Source organism: Vipera ursinii (genome assembly GCF_947247035.1).
Source record: "Vipera ursinii genome assembly, chromosome: 2".
NCBI lineage: Eukaryota > Metazoa > Chordata > Lepidosauria > Squamata > Viperidae > Vipera > Vipera ursinii.
The window spans coordinates 223662018-223682202 of record NC_139513.1 but is presented as its reverse complement, the minus strand read 5'-3'; the positions used below and the strand labels follow the sequence as shown (position 1 = coordinate 223682202).

General features: G+C 37.5%; 1 protein-coding gene across 1 annotated transcript in view; it reads right to left on the bottom strand.

Moving 5' to 3' along the window:
* Window positions 1–2610: 2610 nt before the first annotated feature.
* The window catches only part of GLIS3 (GLIS family zinc finger 3), a gene marked incomplete at both ends in the record, with an annotated part of 133012 nt that continues 115437 nt past the window's right edge, over window positions 2611–20185 (bottom strand). The window contains 4 exons of the mRNA XM_083351242.1: window positions 2611–2735; window positions 4516–4698; window positions 12519–12664; window positions 18062–18209. Of these exons, the coding sequence (XP_083207368.1) occupies window positions 2611–2735; window positions 4516–4698; window positions 12519–12664; window positions 18062–18209 (602 nt within the window). The remainder of the gene's footprint in view (window positions 2736–4515; window positions 4699–12518; window positions 12665–18061; window positions 18210–20185) is intronic.

The window sequence follows — 20185 nt, the reverse complement described above, 5'->3', positions numbered from 1 at the left end:
GGGCCAGGGCCAATGCAGTGGGGGCCGTTCACTCACTGTTTCCAGGATGGCTTCGCGGGCCGCATGAAACCACTTTGCGGGCCGGATCCGGCCCCCGAGCCTTGTGTTTGACATGTCTCTCTTACAAGAAAGGAAGTCCTATTTTCAGTGGCATTTAATGCAAGTATATGTATTTCTTTTCAATAAAAGCAAAAAAGCTCCTTTTCTTACCAGGTGCAGCTCGTATTGTTAAACTACCAAGAATAAATAGTCCTTGGGGACCATAGAGCATTTTTCAAAAATTAAAACCAAGACGTAATAAAATCTGAGAAGGACCACTTCATTTTTAAACTGTAAGCCTAAATCTAAAGATTCAGCTATGTAGCATGTTCTCTCTCCCTCCTTCTTCCCCCCCTCTCATCTATACCTATTTTGTATACCCATTTTCAATCCTCCCCATAATGTGAGCTGCTGCAAGAATCTACAGGCACTTTCTCATTAAATAAATGGAAGAGAGCCTGAACTCCATCCTCCAGATGGCTTTGGCACTGTTACTGTTACTTTTATAGAAATAATCCAGCCTCTTCATCAGTAGATATAAAATCTTTTTATCCTGCAGAGGATGACAATAAAGTGCAATCAAAATCTGATTCATCAAGGGGATCCCCACACAGATTTCTTTTGCTGGAATAGAATAAACATACTTTGCTTTTATACTAGAATATTTTAAAATGTGGCTACACTGTACCCATAAGTTCACAAAGCACATTAATAAATGTAAATATAATTCAGTATCAGGATTTTGGAAGCTTGAATGATGATTTTAGAAACTTTCTACTCATTCTGACTATAGTTTATGTACAATAATTCCTTTGGCTGACATCTTCACAGATTTTTTTTTTCTTTAGCGATAACAGGTCATTACCAAAGACCATGCAGAGTGAGAAATTCTTCAAATGATTTGGCCACAATATGACTAAACAAGCCACAAGTAAATAATGAATAAAGAAGGCTGCTGTTTGAATTACATGACTCTGTATCTATGACAAAGACCACACCTTGAAAGGGAAATCCACATTTCACTTCCCAAACACATTTATAACTATTCAAAAACAACACAAAACGTTTTGCAATGGAGTTAATACCTGATGTGCTAACTGTTTTTAGCAAAAAGATGACAGAAAATAGAAAAAAAACATCAGATTTATATATTAGCATACAGTATGTGCAATATTAATGTGGGGAAAATAAACTTTTAAAACAGATGATGAATAAAGTACAAAAGAACTCTCACAGATGTACAAAATTTCTGAATGTAACTATGTGTGACCTCAAAGATCTGAAGTGGCCTGCTAGGCCAGGGGTCTCCAAACGTGGCCCTTTTATGACTTGTGGACCAACTCCCAGAATTCCTCAGCCAACGTGACAGGCTGAGGAATTCTGGGAGTTGAGGTCCATAAGTCATAAAAGGGCCACGTCTGAAGACCCCTGTGCTAGGCTGATATGTTTTCGATCAGAACTTCAAATTTGGGAGAGGATATTAATTCTTCTTCTTCAGTGGAAATCCTGAGTTTCCTCCCAATCTCTGTTCCTGTATTTGGTCCTCCATTTGACTGGTACAATGAGGGTAGCAGAGAGGAAAGATAAATTCAGTTTCAGTGGGAGGACTGATAGAAAGGGGAGAATTGGATTCCTCTCCCCTGCAACATGGCACTAATTCAGATCACTGCCCCACCCTATCTGCAACCTGGCCTTTAAAAACATGAGCCTGGCAGGTCACCCACTTTATGGACAAATTGTTCCCAAAATATGCAGGGGAGGTGCATCTGGAAATGCTGAAGCTCACTTCTCTGATTCTGTATGGAAGGTACTCTTATCTTTCTCACATGCGTATCAAACATTGTGAAAGTTATCAAAATGGCACGAATTATTTACTAGCGCTAATGGAGAATATCTGTTCTAAATCTGTATATCTGCGTTTTAAAATTTTCCACAGAGAATTCATCACATGAAACATAAACATTAAATTATAACGCATGAATCCAGTAGAATAAGTTCTTTTCAAGTGAGCACGGCTAAACAAAATCACCAGCACACACCTCTTTAAGCTAACTGTTAATACTGGATGCTGAAAAGAAGATCCAATTGTACTGTTGTCACCAGTATCATATCACAAAACATACGTTCCCTTTTCACCCTCCATCCTATGAGTTTATGTGCTTAGATTTCAAAGCACTGCAAAGAGGGGTTCTTTATTTTAGAAATCTGCTTTTGTGAGAAGTTTATTGTTGTGGACCATTTTTTGAGTTCCTCCAAGAGAGGTTTAAAAAGTAAAAATCCCAACAATTTGTTTAAAAATATACTAAGCAGTGCAGTAATCATTTTCTTTTGGGAATGGTTATGCAACAGAAAAGGCCAAATTAAAGAGCAATTGCTCACATTTGGCAAATACAAGTCAACCAACATCTTGCAACACCTTATATTAGCTGCAGCTGTGAAGTTGGGAATCTTTCTAGTGATGTTTTCTTTATTTCTTGAGCAAGCAGTTTCAAAGTTGTGCTGAGTAACAGAAGATAATCTTTAGTAGGCTGAATGGTTGAGATGATATGCAGACCTGTGGTCTATGCTTCCTCAGCCTTCCATATAAAGTGAAGACAGTTGACTAGGACAACGATCCACAGCATTTATATGGAGGAAACTTGCATCTTCCACCCCACTGCGCAGTGAGTCACCAAAGGCCATTGGAAAATCATAAACTGGAGGAAAATGAAGACATTAGTCAAACTTAATTTAAAAAACTCAGAAAAAAACGGCAGCTTAGCATGAATCACAAGCAAGTGTGGGATTCCTTAGGCATATTTGGAGATCTAATATGTGTTAGGTGAGAAAGGGATGTTAAGAGAAGAAACACTGTCAGAACTGAAGGAGGAAAAGTGTTTTGTCAGTGATTTGAAACAGATTGAACAGGGGATAGAGGAACAGATGACACCTCTGCTTTCTGTTTCGCTGCTCTAACTTCAACTGATGTTTAGTTTTTTTTGTACCTGTTCCTTCTCTGTTTAGCAAATTGGAGCTCTATTGTTCATGTTAAAACTTCCTATATTTCCCTCTGTCTAAGCCTATGGAAGTCTTGAGAATACTAGGAAAGGTTATTAATAAAATGAATGCATATATGTTTCATCTTTAATAGAACCGTGAAGAGAAAATTGCAAGTGACAGTGACAGGTATGGCTTCAGAACACTCTGCCCTGAATTTACTGTGTGATCGGAAGAAAGCTACTCTCTGTCAGCCTCAATTAATGCATCTATAGTAGAGAGAATGAAATCAGTTTGTCTTACAAAGAAGTAAGAATAAACATTAGAAGTATTAAATGTAAATATAGAATCAAGATATTTAGTTATTAATAGTATTTATCAAGTGTCTTTTTCTATTAGTTCTCATAAATATCCCTGCTACCTGATGTTTGAAAGATAGTGACTGTGTCAATTCATAAACATTGACGAAAATAGCAGTGTGGTGTGCTTACTCAGGACCCTGGATTGTACAGCATACTGATTATTTTTCCAGTGTTTTCCCCATGCCATCACTCTGCTAAACAACTAATTCCTACAACATTATTCAAACCACTTAGTAAAGCTCCTCATCGTTCCTATTACCTATTTCCTTGTCTTCTTATGACTATAACTTTGTGGCTTGTATCTCATGATTTATATTGTTTTATTTAGTATCCTAGTATGATGTAAACCGCCCTGAGTCCTTTGGGAAAGGGCGGTATATAAATCTAAATAAATAAATAAATATATTATACATTTGGGACCAATCTTAAAATATGGAGGCTGCCTTTAGTCTGTTGGATGCCTTTTTAAAAACCAGAAGAAAGGATACCAGCGGCTGTGATGTGATGAAAGTACAAACAGAAAATCTCATCTAGCCTCTCATTTATTTATTTTCCATCATAATGTTCACAGTAAACACAAGAACCTGGTTTAAAGTCTATAAGGCTTCAAGCATCTTGAGGGCCACTATGCTAGCCATAAAGTTCCTATAGGGCAGGGGTCTTCAAACTTGGCCCTTTTATGACTTGTGGACTTCAACTCCCAGAATTCCTCAGCCAGCATGCCTGGCTGAGGAATTCTGGAAGTCCACAAGTCATAAAAGAGCCAAGTTTGAAGACCCCTGCTATAGGGCGATACCGAATTATCCTAGGACATGATATAATGTTCAGTATAAACTATGATCTATATTCAGTGTAAGGAATTATTTCCATTTGAGATATAAATGATAAGATGGAAATATGGAAATAAAGCAATATCCTGCAACTTAAAATAATGTGAGAAGTGATTTTGTTCTCAACTAAATCTGAATCGCGTTTCTAAGGCTCTGGAGCTAGGTAGTTGTATATCATGTTACCAACTGGAAAAAAAGTCAATTCATAATTTAATCACATCTGTCTCCAGAAATTGTTTACGAAACCACTAATGTATAAGAGAACGTGTATTGTAAATAACACTATCACAATATTATAATTGTCATACCTGTAATACCAGAATGTGCTGAAAATGCTTTGTGGAAAACATCAAAACCCGCCTGACCCATAGATGTAGGTACCAAACAATCTTCAAAAGGAGGGACCATGTTACAAGTTCCAATGTGTTGTATATTTCTCTGATTGTCAGTATAATGAGGCGAGCAGAAAGTTTGTAGTTGCCCATAAACTCCTAAAAATAAGGTAACAAGGTAACAAAAGTGTTTAAATAATGCATTTTCATTCAAACCAATGTATTCATTTGATTTTACATTTTCAAGCACACTGTTTCCTGCTGTTTTGAATATTTGCTAGGGCCTAATTCGTGTGCCATCATAGCAAAGAGAATATATTTAGTGCTATTCTTTATAACTTTTTTTTAACAACATGAATAAAATTCACATTTGGGATGTGCAAATATGTATGTGCATTAAAATCCTAAAAATACGACTGTAATATTTATAATCTTAAATGTAGTTGGAAAATAGCAATTCAGAAAGAATGTCTAAGTATGGTCACATATTCATAAGTTACATTATTATTTGGGGAACTGAAGGAATTGCTCAATTACTTAATTTTTTTTAAAAAAAATTGATGATCTTGCATAAATACATCCTATTGCCAAATCATTCGGGGTTCAAGAAAAATATTGTTAAAACTCCTACTTTGGGAATGAGCTTGGCCCTTTCTCAACTTAGCTCATGGTCAACCGTCTTCAGGCACCACTATGACTCAGTTGTAAACTTGAACAGTGTGGCTATTATTTGTTGGAACTCTCTAGTAAACTCTTATTTCACATAGACTTTTGTTTAGTGGACTTCAGATATCATGGGGAAAAATATCTGGATCTGAAGATTGCTTGGGAAAGGAAAAGAGTTATGGCCTTGATTTCTTAACACCTTTCTCTAAAAACTACTTTGTATCCTGGCTGGCCTTTTTCATGCCTTCCTGCCAATAGATAGATTCTATTATCTTGATATCTTCTCTTAAAAAATCTATTGCATGGAAATGTCAATGGACAACCAAATTAAGCCAGAGGGAAAAATGAATGGAATTGAATGACAGCATAAAGATTCAGAATGCAGCAACTACAGTAGTTAAGACAAGCAGCCATTAAAACTTTAAGCATATGAGCTGAGGTCTACTCTGTTACTTCACAGCAACCTTCTGAGGACAACGTAATTTATGCATTTTGTCAGAATTAATGCCCCTCTAATATTGAATTAAACTTCCGGCAGGTTTCCACTTACTTTTTTAGAAGAGGATGATATATATACAGTATGAAAAGTCGCCTCTCGATAACACTTTACATCCTGACTAAGAAATCAATGTTTTGTTTTATGGTATTTCCCTTATTTAGGGAACTGACGTTGTTATTGTATTAGATAAGATAGAAGTTCACTTGCTCATTTTAAGTAATCACCCATTTAAACTTACCCTTGTAAAAAAATTATTTCGTGCCATTATTTTACCTGATTTACAAGGCAAAACCCAGGCACAGGCATTAGTGAGGTTGCAAGTAAACATTTATGTCACAAAAATCAAAATAAAAGTTTGTTTCATTTTTACAGGTGAAAAATAGGCTTCCTCCCCAAGTGCTGCAGTCAAAAATCAATGATTTTCAGATTGAAAAGAAACATAAATGCAGTCTGTGTGTGTGTGTGTGTGTGTGTGTGTGTGAGAGAGAGAGAGAGAGAGAGAGAGAGAGAGAGAGAGAGAGAGAGAGAGAGAGAGAGAGAGAGAGAGAGAGAGAGAGAGAGAATCATACAGTCAAGTAAAGCCGTAGAATGTATACTAGCTGAGTGCATATACAATTCTATGAGTATTCTCCAAAATTAGTTGGGGATCCTTGCATATCAAAGGACAATGCTTAGAAGTTTCTATCCACTGACCATTCATAAATCTTTTCAGTATCTATATTTGAAAGAATATACATTCTAATCAACATACTGCCTCTCTCATATAACATAATATTGGATCTAGTGGAGTTATTCTTTCATTTAACCCTTAAGGATGTTGTTAGGGTGAAGAATTGACAGGCAAGAATGGACAGTCTATTCTTTTGTCAATAACAAAATAGTCAAGTTTGAATGAACTCAAAACTTGTAACACCAGGCAATTTTAGTTAAACTTATTTCTAAGCTATCTTCTACTGCAGAGCATACCTTGGGAACTTTGTACTGAAAAGCCTTGCACAGATAAAAGAACAAATGAAAACATTTAAAAATGTTTTTTTTTTGAATAATCAGTAACCAGGTTTCCATTTACCAATATAAACTTTAGGTGCCTTGTGATGCAAGAATAAGGCATATATAAAGTGTACAAGCAAATATCATCCTTAGCAAGCTAGAAAAAAAATCCTTAAGTAAATGCCATCATGCGCCGTGCCGTATCAAGTGAATAAGAGCTAGAATGGGAAATAGAGATTATATGGGCTGGAAAATTGTTGGTCTTGCTGCAGTGGAATAGAAGGGAAGCAGCAGAGAACAGCTATGTTGACCTTTGCAAAAATTGATCTCTTCTCTTGATTTCTACAATTTCTACAATTGTGAAGATGACTGCATTACTAGAAATGCAGTATCTCCTGAACTGTTCTCACTTTGGATTCTGAAAAAAAAACAGCCACATCCCTGGAAGGAGGAATAATTGGTTTGGTCTGTATTTCATTGCATGCTTACCTAAGTCATATTTGCCAGTCTAAAGACAAGCCAGAATTCAATTGTAGGTTGTTCTACATTTCTTAATTATTGCAATTCAACATGCATAAAACCATGTGCAGAAAAACACATTGTATAAAAACATATGGATCTGTCTATGGAGATTCACAGTCTTCCAGGTCAGAGTCTGTGTCGTCACGGTCACCTGAGTAGTGCAAATGGTTGTGGAGCCTTCTTGGAACTGCTGATAGGACTGAGCTGTAGATAGATGATGTTATATCCCTCCCCCTATGTTGAGAGAGGGCTGTTCAATTTTGACATAGATGGCCTATGAAAATTGAACAGCCCTCTCTCAACAGAGGGGGAGGGATATGACATCATCTATCTCCAGTCTGATGACACAGATAAGCTTCCAGGTGGCCTCAACAACTCTCTAAGGGAATGCAAATGACCAGCTCTCTGCAAGGAGTATAAATCTTTCCATTCCCCACCATCCAGTCAGAGCTGAAGAAGCTTCTTGGATGAGAAGTGAAACATCTTCGAAGAAATACAAAAAAGTCCAGTTGTCTCGTGAAAAAGCCCCTTTGGGGAGAAATATGGATCTATGAATTAAAATAGTATGTGCATCAAAGGAAATGTATAGGAAAAATGTAAAAGAAAAAAAGCAGATTACTAAGAAAGGCAGAAATAGATAGGCTAACTTAAGACCCAGACTCAGCATAGTTAAACTTTATTTTCCTTAATTCCAGTTAGTAGGGCAGCCCACATTAAATCATAAAAAGATATCCAGAAACACACTTGCAGCCCATGCCAGGGGGACATCTATCATGGGCACACCAAGGCAAACCCATCATTGCCCAGGCTGCGTTCTGGACCAGCTGAAGCTTCTGAATGGTATTCATGGACAGCTTCTTGTGCAGCCACTGTAGTAATTGAGCACTGAGGAGACTGGGGCATAGGGGCCTTCTGATACAGGTAGGGGTGTACCAGGTAGAGCTGTGCCAAGTTCCCCTTGGCTACACCGGCTCTTTCAGAAGGAGTTTTGAGTCTAAGAGGATCCTCAGGTTGCCCACCACTCTTGAATGGGGAAGTGTTGTACAAGAATATGGATGAAAAATCCTCAGTTCCAACTGATTTCCACAAAATAGAATTGAGTCAGATGTAGTTCCTCCCCATCTAGGCCCACACAGCTTTGGGAAAAGAGGCTCATTTGGCAGAGATTCAGACTCCGAGTTTACCAGCCTTCCTGATTTGGGGGTCATTGTTTAAGCTGCAAATTGGCTTCCAGAACTTTGACCAAAATATAATCTCCCTGTGAAACATTTTTCATGTTTTGTAATATACTTAAAAGTTTGACTAAGGTCATTTCCTCCACAGAGATATAGCAGGTTCTAGCATTACATAGCCATTAATGCCTCTTATATTGGTACAATGTTATCTTGACCCTAGATGCTTATTCTGATATGGAAATCAAATTCAAAATGTTGGCAACAAGGTGGGATGTACATTTAACAAATACCTTCCATGTGTTTGATTACACTTTATCGGGTTTATTTTGCACATATAGAAGTAGTAAATGTCAATAAGCACATGAGAGAGAGAGAGAGAGAGAGAGAGAGAGAGAGAGAGAGAGAGAGAGAGAGAGAGAGGAACAATTAGGTACAAAAGCATACTTTTTTTTCTCTTTTTTATTACCCAATCCCCATGTTTTGGGTAAGATATATTCTTTTTAAAATCTGGGATCTCTCTCTCTCTCTCTCTCTCTCTCTCTCTCTCTCTCTCTCTCTCTGTGCATTATGATGATTAAAATATTTTGTTTTAAATACTTTCAAGTTTATTTAGCTAGAGAACAGGAGTGTTAAACTACCGGCCCGCAGGCTGGATGCATTACGTGGAAGCCATGCCCACCCCATTGCTGGCAATGGCAAAACTTTCCCAATACGTCACGTGACGTTACGTGACATTGCGAGTTTGATGTGTCTGCTATAGAATATTCAGCAATTCGATACGGGATTATTCACCATTATTTTTTTAAAATAGTTTACTTCTTCATAAACTAGCAAATGGACTCCAAGGTAACATTAAGGAAAGTTATTCTACTTCAAATTACCGGTATAAATGCAATCCAGTAATGTTCACTCAGAAACAACTTTAAAGAAGCTTAGGAATCTTCTGTGCTAACAAAATTGCTGACGTGTCTAAAGCAGAGCAACCAAACAATGAAGCAGCCTAATATTTGTGGGAGAGTACAACTCAAATTTAAGGAATATAATTTTAGTATTTATTATATCATTCTAGCAAACCTTTGTTAAACAAGGTGGGGAATTCATGCAAAGCATGGCTTCTGGGATTCATTTCAACCCCTTTACCAGCCATACCAATACAAGGAGCCTGTAATGTCTTCTGTGGAACTACGTAATGAGTTTTGTCTGTACGTGCATGTGCATAATATGCATGCTGGGAAGCCCAGGACAGACTGCCTATGACCCACAGAAGAGCTGCTATTAAGAGGCCCTATTCTGTTCTGCTATGGAGCATTATACTGCTGAAAGACAGATGGAGTCCTGACCCTCTTTATATAATTTTCATACATTTCTTTGGGTTGGAAAGAATAAAAAGCATATTAACCTTTTTCTTGCTTCAATTATCCTACATGCACACTTCTAATAATAAAATAATTGCATTCAAATGTCAGTCGTCGCAATTGGTGTCTGATTTCGTAAAAGAGATTTCATAGAGGATAGAAAAACAAAGACATTCAAGGGATATGCAAGAGAACTGTAATTCTGGATTTGTTCAGGAAGAAGAAATTCACCCTTGATTTAAGATGATAATATTGTAGCGATTAGCCACGAAAGGATATTTCTTCACTGTCTAGACAGTTTAATATATATGTGAAATCAACTTAAAAGTAGAAGAACCCCGCTTTTTGTTGGACTGGAGGCAGGAAAAAACAGTACGACAATTTGAAAGAAGAAATCTGGGAAGAAAAAGTCCACCTAATTCTGGAAATAGGGTAGAGAATGAATTGCACTGAAGTTTCATCTTAGAACAGTTTAAAGAAACAGAAAGTCTCACTCACTCACTCACTCACTCACTCACTCACTCACTCACTCACTCACTCACACCCAAGCACACGTAAAGAGACAGACAGACAGACAAAACCCAACCTCAGAACAGCAAGATTCTCTGTCCTTTTTAAGTCCCAAAAGTTTTGTTTAACTGAAGAATATCCTTTTTGCTTGGAAAAGTTATTGAGCAAATTCTAATACTGACTCCAGATACATTTTGCAGTTCCTTCTGAAACTCTCAGGTGAAAGGAAGAACAGAATACACTCATCTTCAGTATACTTTAATCTTGGGGTATGTATTACCAAATGTGGATTTAAGGAAGGTAGTTTCCCTTGAAAACTGAAATATGTTAACAAGTTTGATTTCCTCTAAACCCTCTCCTTCTCTGGGACTAACTTCGAGTAACTAAATTATTTCTGTAAAATTTCCTTTCCTGGAAAACTTCATCATTATTGCTTTTTCTAGGCACACTCAGAGAGAATTCCAGGGATCTGAACTGGCAATGGCCTACACGTTGGCAGAACAAAACCCAACCTGTAATGCAAATTGGTTTTTCTAGTGAGTGAAATAAATTGATTATCTCCCAATACATTCTATATTCCATGACGTTAGGTAAAGTTAAGTTTTCCTCAGTCCGATTACCTTTTTTAAACAATGAGCCTTTCTTCACTTAGAGAATGGAATTGCACTAGCTTGCCATACCACCTATCAGATTTTATAGGATAAAATCAAATCAGAACAGGAGAACCCTTTTAGGTTTCAGACTAAGTGGGTGACTATTTATGTTCAATTTCAGAAAAATGGTGTCCCTTAAGCAGAGACTTCAATGTGTACTGCTTCAACACTCACTCCACAGGCAACACGTAGATCACCCTCCCCCCCACACCCACACCCTGCACAAACACATTCTTTTTATAATTTCAGTGAAACACCTGTGTAAATTTAAAGGCTAACCTGACCTCACTCTGAATAAATCAATATTTCAAGTACTTCTTAAGACCATTTTCCACACATCCTGATTAAAGACTAGTAATGAAGATTGGCATCTTTCGGTGAACATATTGGACCTGGAGTTTGGAGAAACAAGACTGTCTGGAATCTCCTACAACTGTTCTATGTCATCATTCAGGGCTTAAGTCTTTTTTCCCTTCCAGAGAAGGCAATGGGAGATACTTCGGCTGTATGTTGCCGTTACTTGGAAGAAATCTCTCAGAGTGTGAACACATAACCACAGGGAAGATGCCATCAGAGCTACCAAGAGTGGTAGCTCCCCACAGTCATGTGATCCAAATTCAGGCTTTGGCATCATCCAGCTTGTGTTTACAGTGGTCGCAGCATCCCAGGGCCGCATTGCCATTTGTGACCTTCCCCGCTGGCTTCTAACAAGCAAGTCAATGGGGGAAGCCAGACTTCCTTAAGGTAAAAGGTAAAGGTTCCCCTGCACATGCGTGCTAGTCGTTTCCAACTCTAGGGGGTGGTGCTCATCTCCGTTTCAAAGCCGAAGAGCCAGCGCTTGTCCGAGGACGTCTCCATGGTCATTTGGCCGGCATGACTAGACGTCAAAGGCGCATGGAACGCTGTTACCTTCCCACCATAGTGGTTCCTATTTTTATACTTGCATTTTTACGTGCTTTCAAACTGCTAGGTTGGCAGAAGCTGGGACGGGTAACAGGCGCTCAACTCTGCTACGCGGCACTCCGGATTCAACCCACCAAACTGCCGACCTTCTGATTGACAAGCTCAGCGTCCTAACCCGCTGAGCCACCGCATCCCTCCTTAAGGACTATATGATTCACTTAATAATTGTGGTGATTTGCTTAAAAAACCATGGCAAATAAAGATTGTAAACATGAGGTGAGACTCACTTAGCAACTGCCTTGCTTAGCAATGGAAACTCTGATCTCAACTGTGGTTGTAATACGAGGACTATCTGTACTCCAAAAGAAGGCAAACTCAGCCTAGAAGAAATGGAGAGAGAAAGGCTGGTCCCACCCTCTCCCCCCAAAGTAAAAGTCCATTCTTCAGCAATGTTTTTCCAACCCTCCCAGAACAAAATGCTGAGGGAAAATCATTGAAATCTTCCAGAAGTTATGTTTTTACCTTTACTTAATTTTCTTGTTTTTTTTATATTGGTTGCAATGCAACTATACATCTGGAGCATTCAGAGGCCCACAGCGATTCCTTTGACATCTTATACCTTGCGGCACTGCAGGGAAGGAACTGCTTTTCATTTTATCTCCTCCCTACGAATAACAGAATGTGTTAAGGTAGCTTTCTGTCTTACCTTGGATTTGGATGCTGTTTGGCTGGAAAGAAGGATTGCTCAGTGAATCATTCGTCTTCAAATGCACTTCTCCAAATTGCTGGGTTGTTGAAGGCTGCGATGTTCTTTTCTGCATGAAAGGAGGGGGAGGAGGAATTCTCCCATGGCTTATAGGGTGAGGGGAAAAAAGGAACAGAAGAAAACCTGAGATATTAAGAAAGAATACACTATGAACGGTAGTCAGGTGTCTTGCTCAAAAGATAATATTTACTTAAAGTTTTTAATATATTCTCCCAGTGTCACAGTGCAGGGAAAAATATTTTTTAAAAAGTGCTAAATTCTCAAATATTAGTATGTATAGTGCCTCAGAGCAAGGAAACTAAGACCTTTCATTTTATTTATTAAAGGAAATCGTATTTTACAAGGCATATGTTTAAAATGGTTGGGTATCTACCTTCTCCTCCAAATATTACATGGTGGAATTGATTGGCTGCATGGAAAAATGCTGAGAAGGAAGAGAAGGCCACACCATTGACAGTAGAGCAGAGCACAAGGGGAAATGGAGGCTGTGAAGCTTTCCCTGTAAACCAATGTTCGTTTTGCAAACATGGCCGAGAAGAGCTAAATCCTCAGGAAAAACTCATATATTTTTTCCACTGCTGTGAGTAGAGAAATGTCAAACCCTTAGTTTTGATCTTCACTTAGCTTTAGAATGTACATCTTGCCTTCCAGTGCTTTGACCAAGAAGCTAAGATCTCAATTAGCTTGTACAAATACACAATTATACATCTACTTCAACTGCATTCATACAATCATTTATTAGCTTTGAGGGATCAGGATACTGCAGATAGATTGTTTTCTTGTCTAAACTTCTAGAACTTCTTTTCACTCTAATAGCTGAACATTTTCTTTTAAGTTGTTTTGTTTTTTTGGTTTTTTTGCAAAATTTACCTGTGTTTGTGATGAATAGCTGTAACTGTTACCCAGTAACAGACAAAACAAAATCTTCCACAAACTATTGTGTAGTTAGATCTTTTAATCTAAGAAAGCCTTCCAATTGATTGTAGCGCATTTTGTATTGCCAGACAAGTCTCCTTTCTTATAGACTTTAGTGGATTTTTTTTTAATGATTTATGAATTGCTTCATGAATTCCTGAGTTACTCCAGTTGGTGACTATAGCATTACTTATATTGCCTACCCCTCTTACAAAAGAGATACTTGGCCTTATTTCAACCAAGATCCCTGCCTAAATAAATCACAGTGCTACTGAGGGAACAGCAAAATAAATTTTGCATATACAACGATTAATACCAGCCTGTAACCTCTAGGAAACTGCCACCTGAAATTATGTCTATGCCCTGCAGTAAAGTATATTTTAAACTACAGTTTGCTGTTTTAAAAAAGCAGTTCTGCCTTCAAAGGATGATATCAACTCATGTATTGTTCATTTTTTCATTGTCCAGAGCCTGGCTGTGTAGTTGGCATTACCATTACTTTTTGAATTCCTTACATTTTGGTGGCATGACATAAGCTGGTTGTGAATTATTATAGGTGGTTTAGAACTGACTGGAGTTATTAGTCTATGCTATAGTTTTAAGATACCTAGAAAAAGTATAAAACAGGATAATCGACTAAATAGAAGGCAAGATATGCCCAAGCTTTTAACAAGATTACATCATTTTGTTAATATTCCTCAAATTAACTCTGCCAAATCAGTCCCAACAATGTGCATGATGCATCCCCTCCCATTTTAATATCATCAAATAAAGACTTTTGTCCCTTAAATGTTATCAAGTATTGCAGATCTTTACTGTAATGTAGAAACAGCCATACATGTTTTTAAGCCTCACTTAATTGTTTTCAAGACAATAGTATCTGATTACATTATTCTGATTCTTTGAAACAAGTAGAGGCAAGGTTAGTTCACATTAGCTTTTAACTGAAAACAGAATAGTAAAGTTAAAAAACTTTACCAGGTTGAGAAACAGAAAAAAATAACAGAAAATAACAGAATAATAAGAGTTGGAAGGGACTTTTGAGGTCTTCTAGTCCAAATCCCTGGAAACCCTATACCAGGGGTGTCAAACTCGCAACATCACATGACGTGTCGCAACATGTCACAACTTTTTGGGTGTGGTTTCGGCATGACGCATCCGGCCCACGGGCCGTCAGTTTTAACACCCCTGTCCTATACCATTTCAGACAAATGATTGTCCAATCTCTTCTTAAAAACTTCCAGTGTTGCAGCATTCACAGCTTCTGGAGGCAGGTTGTTCCACTAGTTAATTGTTCTAACTGTCAGGAAATTTCTCCTTAGTTCTAGGTTACTTCTCTCCTTGATTAGTCTCCATCTGTTGCTTCTTGTCCTGCCTTCAGGCACTTTGAAGAATAGTTTGACTCCCTCTTCTTTGTGGCAGCCCCTGAGATATTGGAACACTGCTATGTCACCCCTAATCCTTCTTTTCATTAAACTAGACATGCTCAATTCCAAGCAACCGTTCTTTCTATGTTTTAGCCACCAATCCCCTAATCATCTCTGTTGCTCCTCTTTTTCTAGAGTCTCAACATCTTTTTTACTTTGTGGCGACCAAAACTGGATGCTGTATTCCAACTGTGGCCTTACTAAGGCATTATAAATTGGTATTAACACTTCATGTGATCTTGATTCTATCCCTTTTAATGCAGCCTAGAACTGTGTTGGCTTTTTTGGCAGCTGCAGCACACTGCTGGCTCATATTGAAGTGATTGTCCACTAGGACTCCAAGATCCCTCTCACAGTTACTACTATTGAGCCAGGTACCACCTATACTATACCTGTACAGTTGGTTTTTCTTGCCTAAATGTAGAACCTTACTTTTTTCACCACTGAATTTCATTTTGTTAGATAGCGGCCAATGTGTAAGTTTGTCAAGATTCTCCTCTATCTTGAACCTATCTTCTGGAGTGTTGGTTATTCCTGCCAGCTTAGTGTTGACTGAAAATTTGATGAGTTCCCCATCTATCCCCTCATCCAAATCATTGATGAAGTTGTTGAAGAGCACTTGGCCCAGAACAGAGCCCTAGGGGACCCCACTACACACTTCCCTCCATGTAGATGCAGTTCCATTGAGGACTACACATTGAGTGTGATTGTTCAGGCAGTTACGAATCCATCTGGTGGTGATGCTGTCTAACCCACATTTTTCCATCTTATCAAGTAGAAGGTTATGGTCTTCTTTATCAAGTAAATTCCAAGTGAATTATAGCCACAGCATTCCTCTGGTCCACTAATTTTGTCACTGGGTCAAAGAATGCAATAAGATTTGTCTGGTATGATCTGTTTTCGACGAACCTATGTTGCCTTTTAGTTATGACTTCGTTTGCCTCTAGGTGTTCGCAGATTCGTTGCTATGTCAGAAACTTTGTCAGAATTCTCAGAAGCTTGTTCATATGTTTCTGGCACCCATGTGACTCCTTTCCTTTCCTTTCCTTCTTCCTCCCTCCCTCCTCTTCCTCAGCACATATGTCTTTAGCACTAAGGCACAGGTCTGCAACCCGCGGCTCCAGAGCCGCATGCGGCTCTTTCAGCTGTCTCCTGCGGCTCCCAGTCTTCTGCCATGTGCAGTCCCCCCCCCCAAAAAAAAGTGGGAGTAAAAAAGTTCAACCAATCAATTCAAATATGCAGGGTAGGTGCATATCTCGCCTTGGCTCCAGTCTTCAGTCAAACCCTGTTCTGCGCATGCGCGCATGTATGTGCATGTGCACACATTTTTTGCGGCTCCCAGTTTTTCCTTTTGTGAGGGAACCGGTTCCGAGTGGCTCTTTCACTGTTTCAGGTTGCTGACCCCTGCACTAAGGGTATTTCTTTATAACAAAATGATATAATTCTATAATTGTAGCATTATAGAATAATCTCGCTATTGTGATGAAGACTTGGACTTTTCAGTTTTATTATCAGTGAACAGTAGATTTTTTTTTTTCTTACAGCATCCATCCACTTCAGTTCTATTTGACAGCACTTTCCTCCCTAAAATCAGAAGAGCTATATGCGTTCATACAAAAAGTCTCAAAAGTAGCAGGTATTTCTATTGCACAGACCAAGAAATGAAAAAAAAAGATCCTTTTTCATTATATTTGTTACTGTGAAGATGGGAGGGGAGTGTTTGTTTTTGTGCTAAGGTAGAAAGCCGTCACAGCATTCCATTTTTGTCTCAACTTCTCTTATTCTTCAAAATTGTTTCTCTTTTTTCCAGAAGCCCTTCTTTTTGTTAGGCATTTCTGGCAATTATAGCAGCGCAAAACTGACTCTACTTTGTGTTTTCAAGGCTGAACCTATCTTCTCTGTTTTCTTCTGATTCTGTTGCAAAAGGAATAATTCTCTGCATATCGAAGTGGAACAACCACTGAATGCCCCCCCCCAAATAAAAGGGCTTCCCTCTCGAATCTTGTCCATATGAAACATAATACTTCCGAAGCTCAATTTTATGTGATACAGAAGATATATTATTGGATTTTTTTGTCATATGTTATTTTTCAATGAAAAACAGTGGCACAAGAGAGGAAGAGTTTAAATCGTTTCCCGAAACCACTCACTAATTAAACATTTATGGCTGGCTGCTGCTCTATAAGAGAATAAAAACAAAATTGTTTCCCAACTCTGGGACAACCAACAACTTTGGAAAGAAAAAATTGTCAGAATAAAAGGCACCAGAGGGAGAAAGCTTTATTTCTACTATATTTTGGGTGCTTTGAATATTACTTAACAGAACAATCAAAACAGCATTGTAATTTTTACTAGTAAAAGCTAAAAGGTTTACCTTTACTGTTTGAACCATTTATCAGATTGCACTTAAGTTTATTTAAAATAAAGCTTTAAGAGAAGAGAAATGGCAATGCAAGGTAGCTTGGACTTTTTGTATTCATGCGTGTTACATTAAAATCTAGTTCAGTGTTAATCCAAAAAAGATGCTTTATTTTAGCTTGATTTTTAGTTGGTCTTGTCCTCTGTATAAAATCTGAAATGTTTTTTCCCCAAACTTGTAATTTGTAACAACTCTTGTATACAATTTTTCTGCATGAGTATTCCTTCCTTATTTTCTGTTACAAACATATACCTTGAAATATTTGAAGACAAAAGGATAGGACCGCTACATGTAAAACCATGTAAGCCACTGAACGTTGTCTTAGAGACTAGGAAATGCTGCAAAGACACATCCCGTGGATTTGCCTTGCAAAAAGTCCTTTTTATATTTCATCCCTGAGGAGCAAGAGCTACTGCTTGGTTTTATAAAATCATTCCTTTGGTACCCACAGTCAGTTATTAATGAAAATGTTTTTGGAATATATAATGTAGACAATATCTCCGGAAGATTTTTCTTGTAAGAAATATCTGATACCTGAGGATTTCTTACATTTGAATTTCACTAGGAAACTGGCTATATGCTGTTCACGTGGACTCCAATGGCTTTCTATCTTTGAAACCTTGAGGTGGTAACCCTCAGACAACTTCTTCTATTGAAAATGATCAGATGCAAGAAGCAGGAGTGGGTAGGGTGGGGTTGGATGGTAGGGAAAATGGCCTTACCTCTCTGTTCCTGGATCCCCTGTGGATGGGTGGCGAGGGCTCTCATGAATACCGGGCCTTGGAGAAGAGAGGCTCACAGCATGTGAGGCAGGTTCATTGCCCACAGCAGTTCCACTTTGATTTGAATGAGTGCTGGAGAACATGGCAGCTACAACCGTGCAAAAGCATTCGCAATTAATATGAAAGACGCATTTAGATTTCTCATTCAATTATGGATGATTTTGATTTTCAAAAATAATCCCAGAAACATAGCGAGCTTCCTTCACCTACAGTTATATGTAAACAGAGGCTAGAGAACTATTCTGCATGGGATGCTTTTATCTGGATCCTTTTTTTAAAAAAAATGGCTTTAATATAATTTTTTCAAAGGAAAACAAACATACTAAGTATGAAAATAAAAGAAAAAAGCACATTATACCTAGATGAAATACAACACATAATTATACTGTATATATTTTTAACAGTGGTGCAGCTCAATGTTTAAACAACAACTTTTAAACAATCATGTTATCTAGTACTTCTGCTGTTCAATAAGAGCCAGTTTAAAAGCCGAGAAACACATTTCATCAAGCCAGTATCGTTCTAAAAACTTTTTTTTTGCTACAGTCCATTCACACATTTGCTTCGGATTTTAGGGATTTAGTTTTGCAATACATTATTATATTTAAATCTAATCTCCCTGATTAAACTATTATTGACGGCACTGAGCACATCCTGCTCCTTCAAAACAGCCCCTTTTGTACATGCAGCACGGAAAGGTAGATAAAGCAACTCTTTTTAAACATCCCCCAAGGAGTCCAGTAAAGCTCCGAAAGAATTTTAAGAATATAAGAACTATGTTTATAATCTTTTTAACTATAATCTATTGACTAGTTAGAATAGGATAGTTAAATTATTTATTTTAAATTTGTTGTAATTTATCAATATTTATCTTTGAAAGATTCTTTGTTGATAAAACAATTTAGCATATTTGCTTCTATTAACAATGATATTATTGTAAAAACAATTACTCCCCTTCCTGCAAGTTAGCAGAATACAAATGATAAATAAAATTCAGTTTTTAGGGATTTCTATAGAAGTTTTCTACTACTGGTAAAAAAAAAGATTTAGTGCAGCTTAGTGTGTGTGTGTGTGTGTGTGTGTGCACGTGCGTATCTCAAATACAATTTTGTTGTGCAGCCTTCATTAAATTTGGTAAAGAACTTTAATAATATTAACAAGGCTCAAAATATCATGTGCATACAAATAACACTTCTAGCTGCTACAAAACTTTGATAAACTTAGTGTCTTTAAGAGAAAACAGCCTTGAAAAACATTTCTCCAGGAAAATCCCTAGAAGTTACTCATCTTGCTTAACTGCTTAAGGAATACTCAAAGTTCAGAACTTTTTCCTTAATTAATGGTTTGGAGTTTAATGAGTTTCTCTTGACATACAACCGTCTCAGATATACTTGTCCTTTTTGAAAATTAACCCTAACCCCAAGAGATCAAAATATCCTTTCATTTAAGTTCTTTAATTTCCTTCTGCATAGAGTCAACTTTCCACCTGAGTTTATCAGCTTTAAGGATATACAGTACTTATATTACATATAATGAGTAGCTGAAATTATTACTTGGGTCAATTCCACATCAACATTTGGAGCTGGAAAAAGTTCAGCTGATATTTCAGTTGGAGGAAGATCACCAACTTTTTAAACAATTAAATGTAAGGTTTTTTTCTCTCTCAAGCAGGAGTTACAATACTTCCTCAATATACAGCACCCATTACTTCTTGTGTTACAAGCTATATCTCCTCCCCAAAATTCCAAAGTTAGTAGTCAAAGAAGATTCTTCTACAAGCATTTATAGTTTTAAATTCATAAAAAGCAGTGGAAATTCAGTGAAAGTAATGTCCTTCCATCTTGGCTAGAATTCCCACTTATTAAGTAGGACTTGGCCTAAAGTCCTATCTAGGATTCCATAATTCAAATTCATAATTCTACCATCATGCAGTCTCTAAAAATATTAAAATAAGCAAATATTGGAAGGATGATATTGAATGCAGATTTCTACCTAATGGCATCCCCCCCATACAATTGCAGAACTAGGGAAAAACTAGTTTTATCCTTGAATTAAAATATTTGT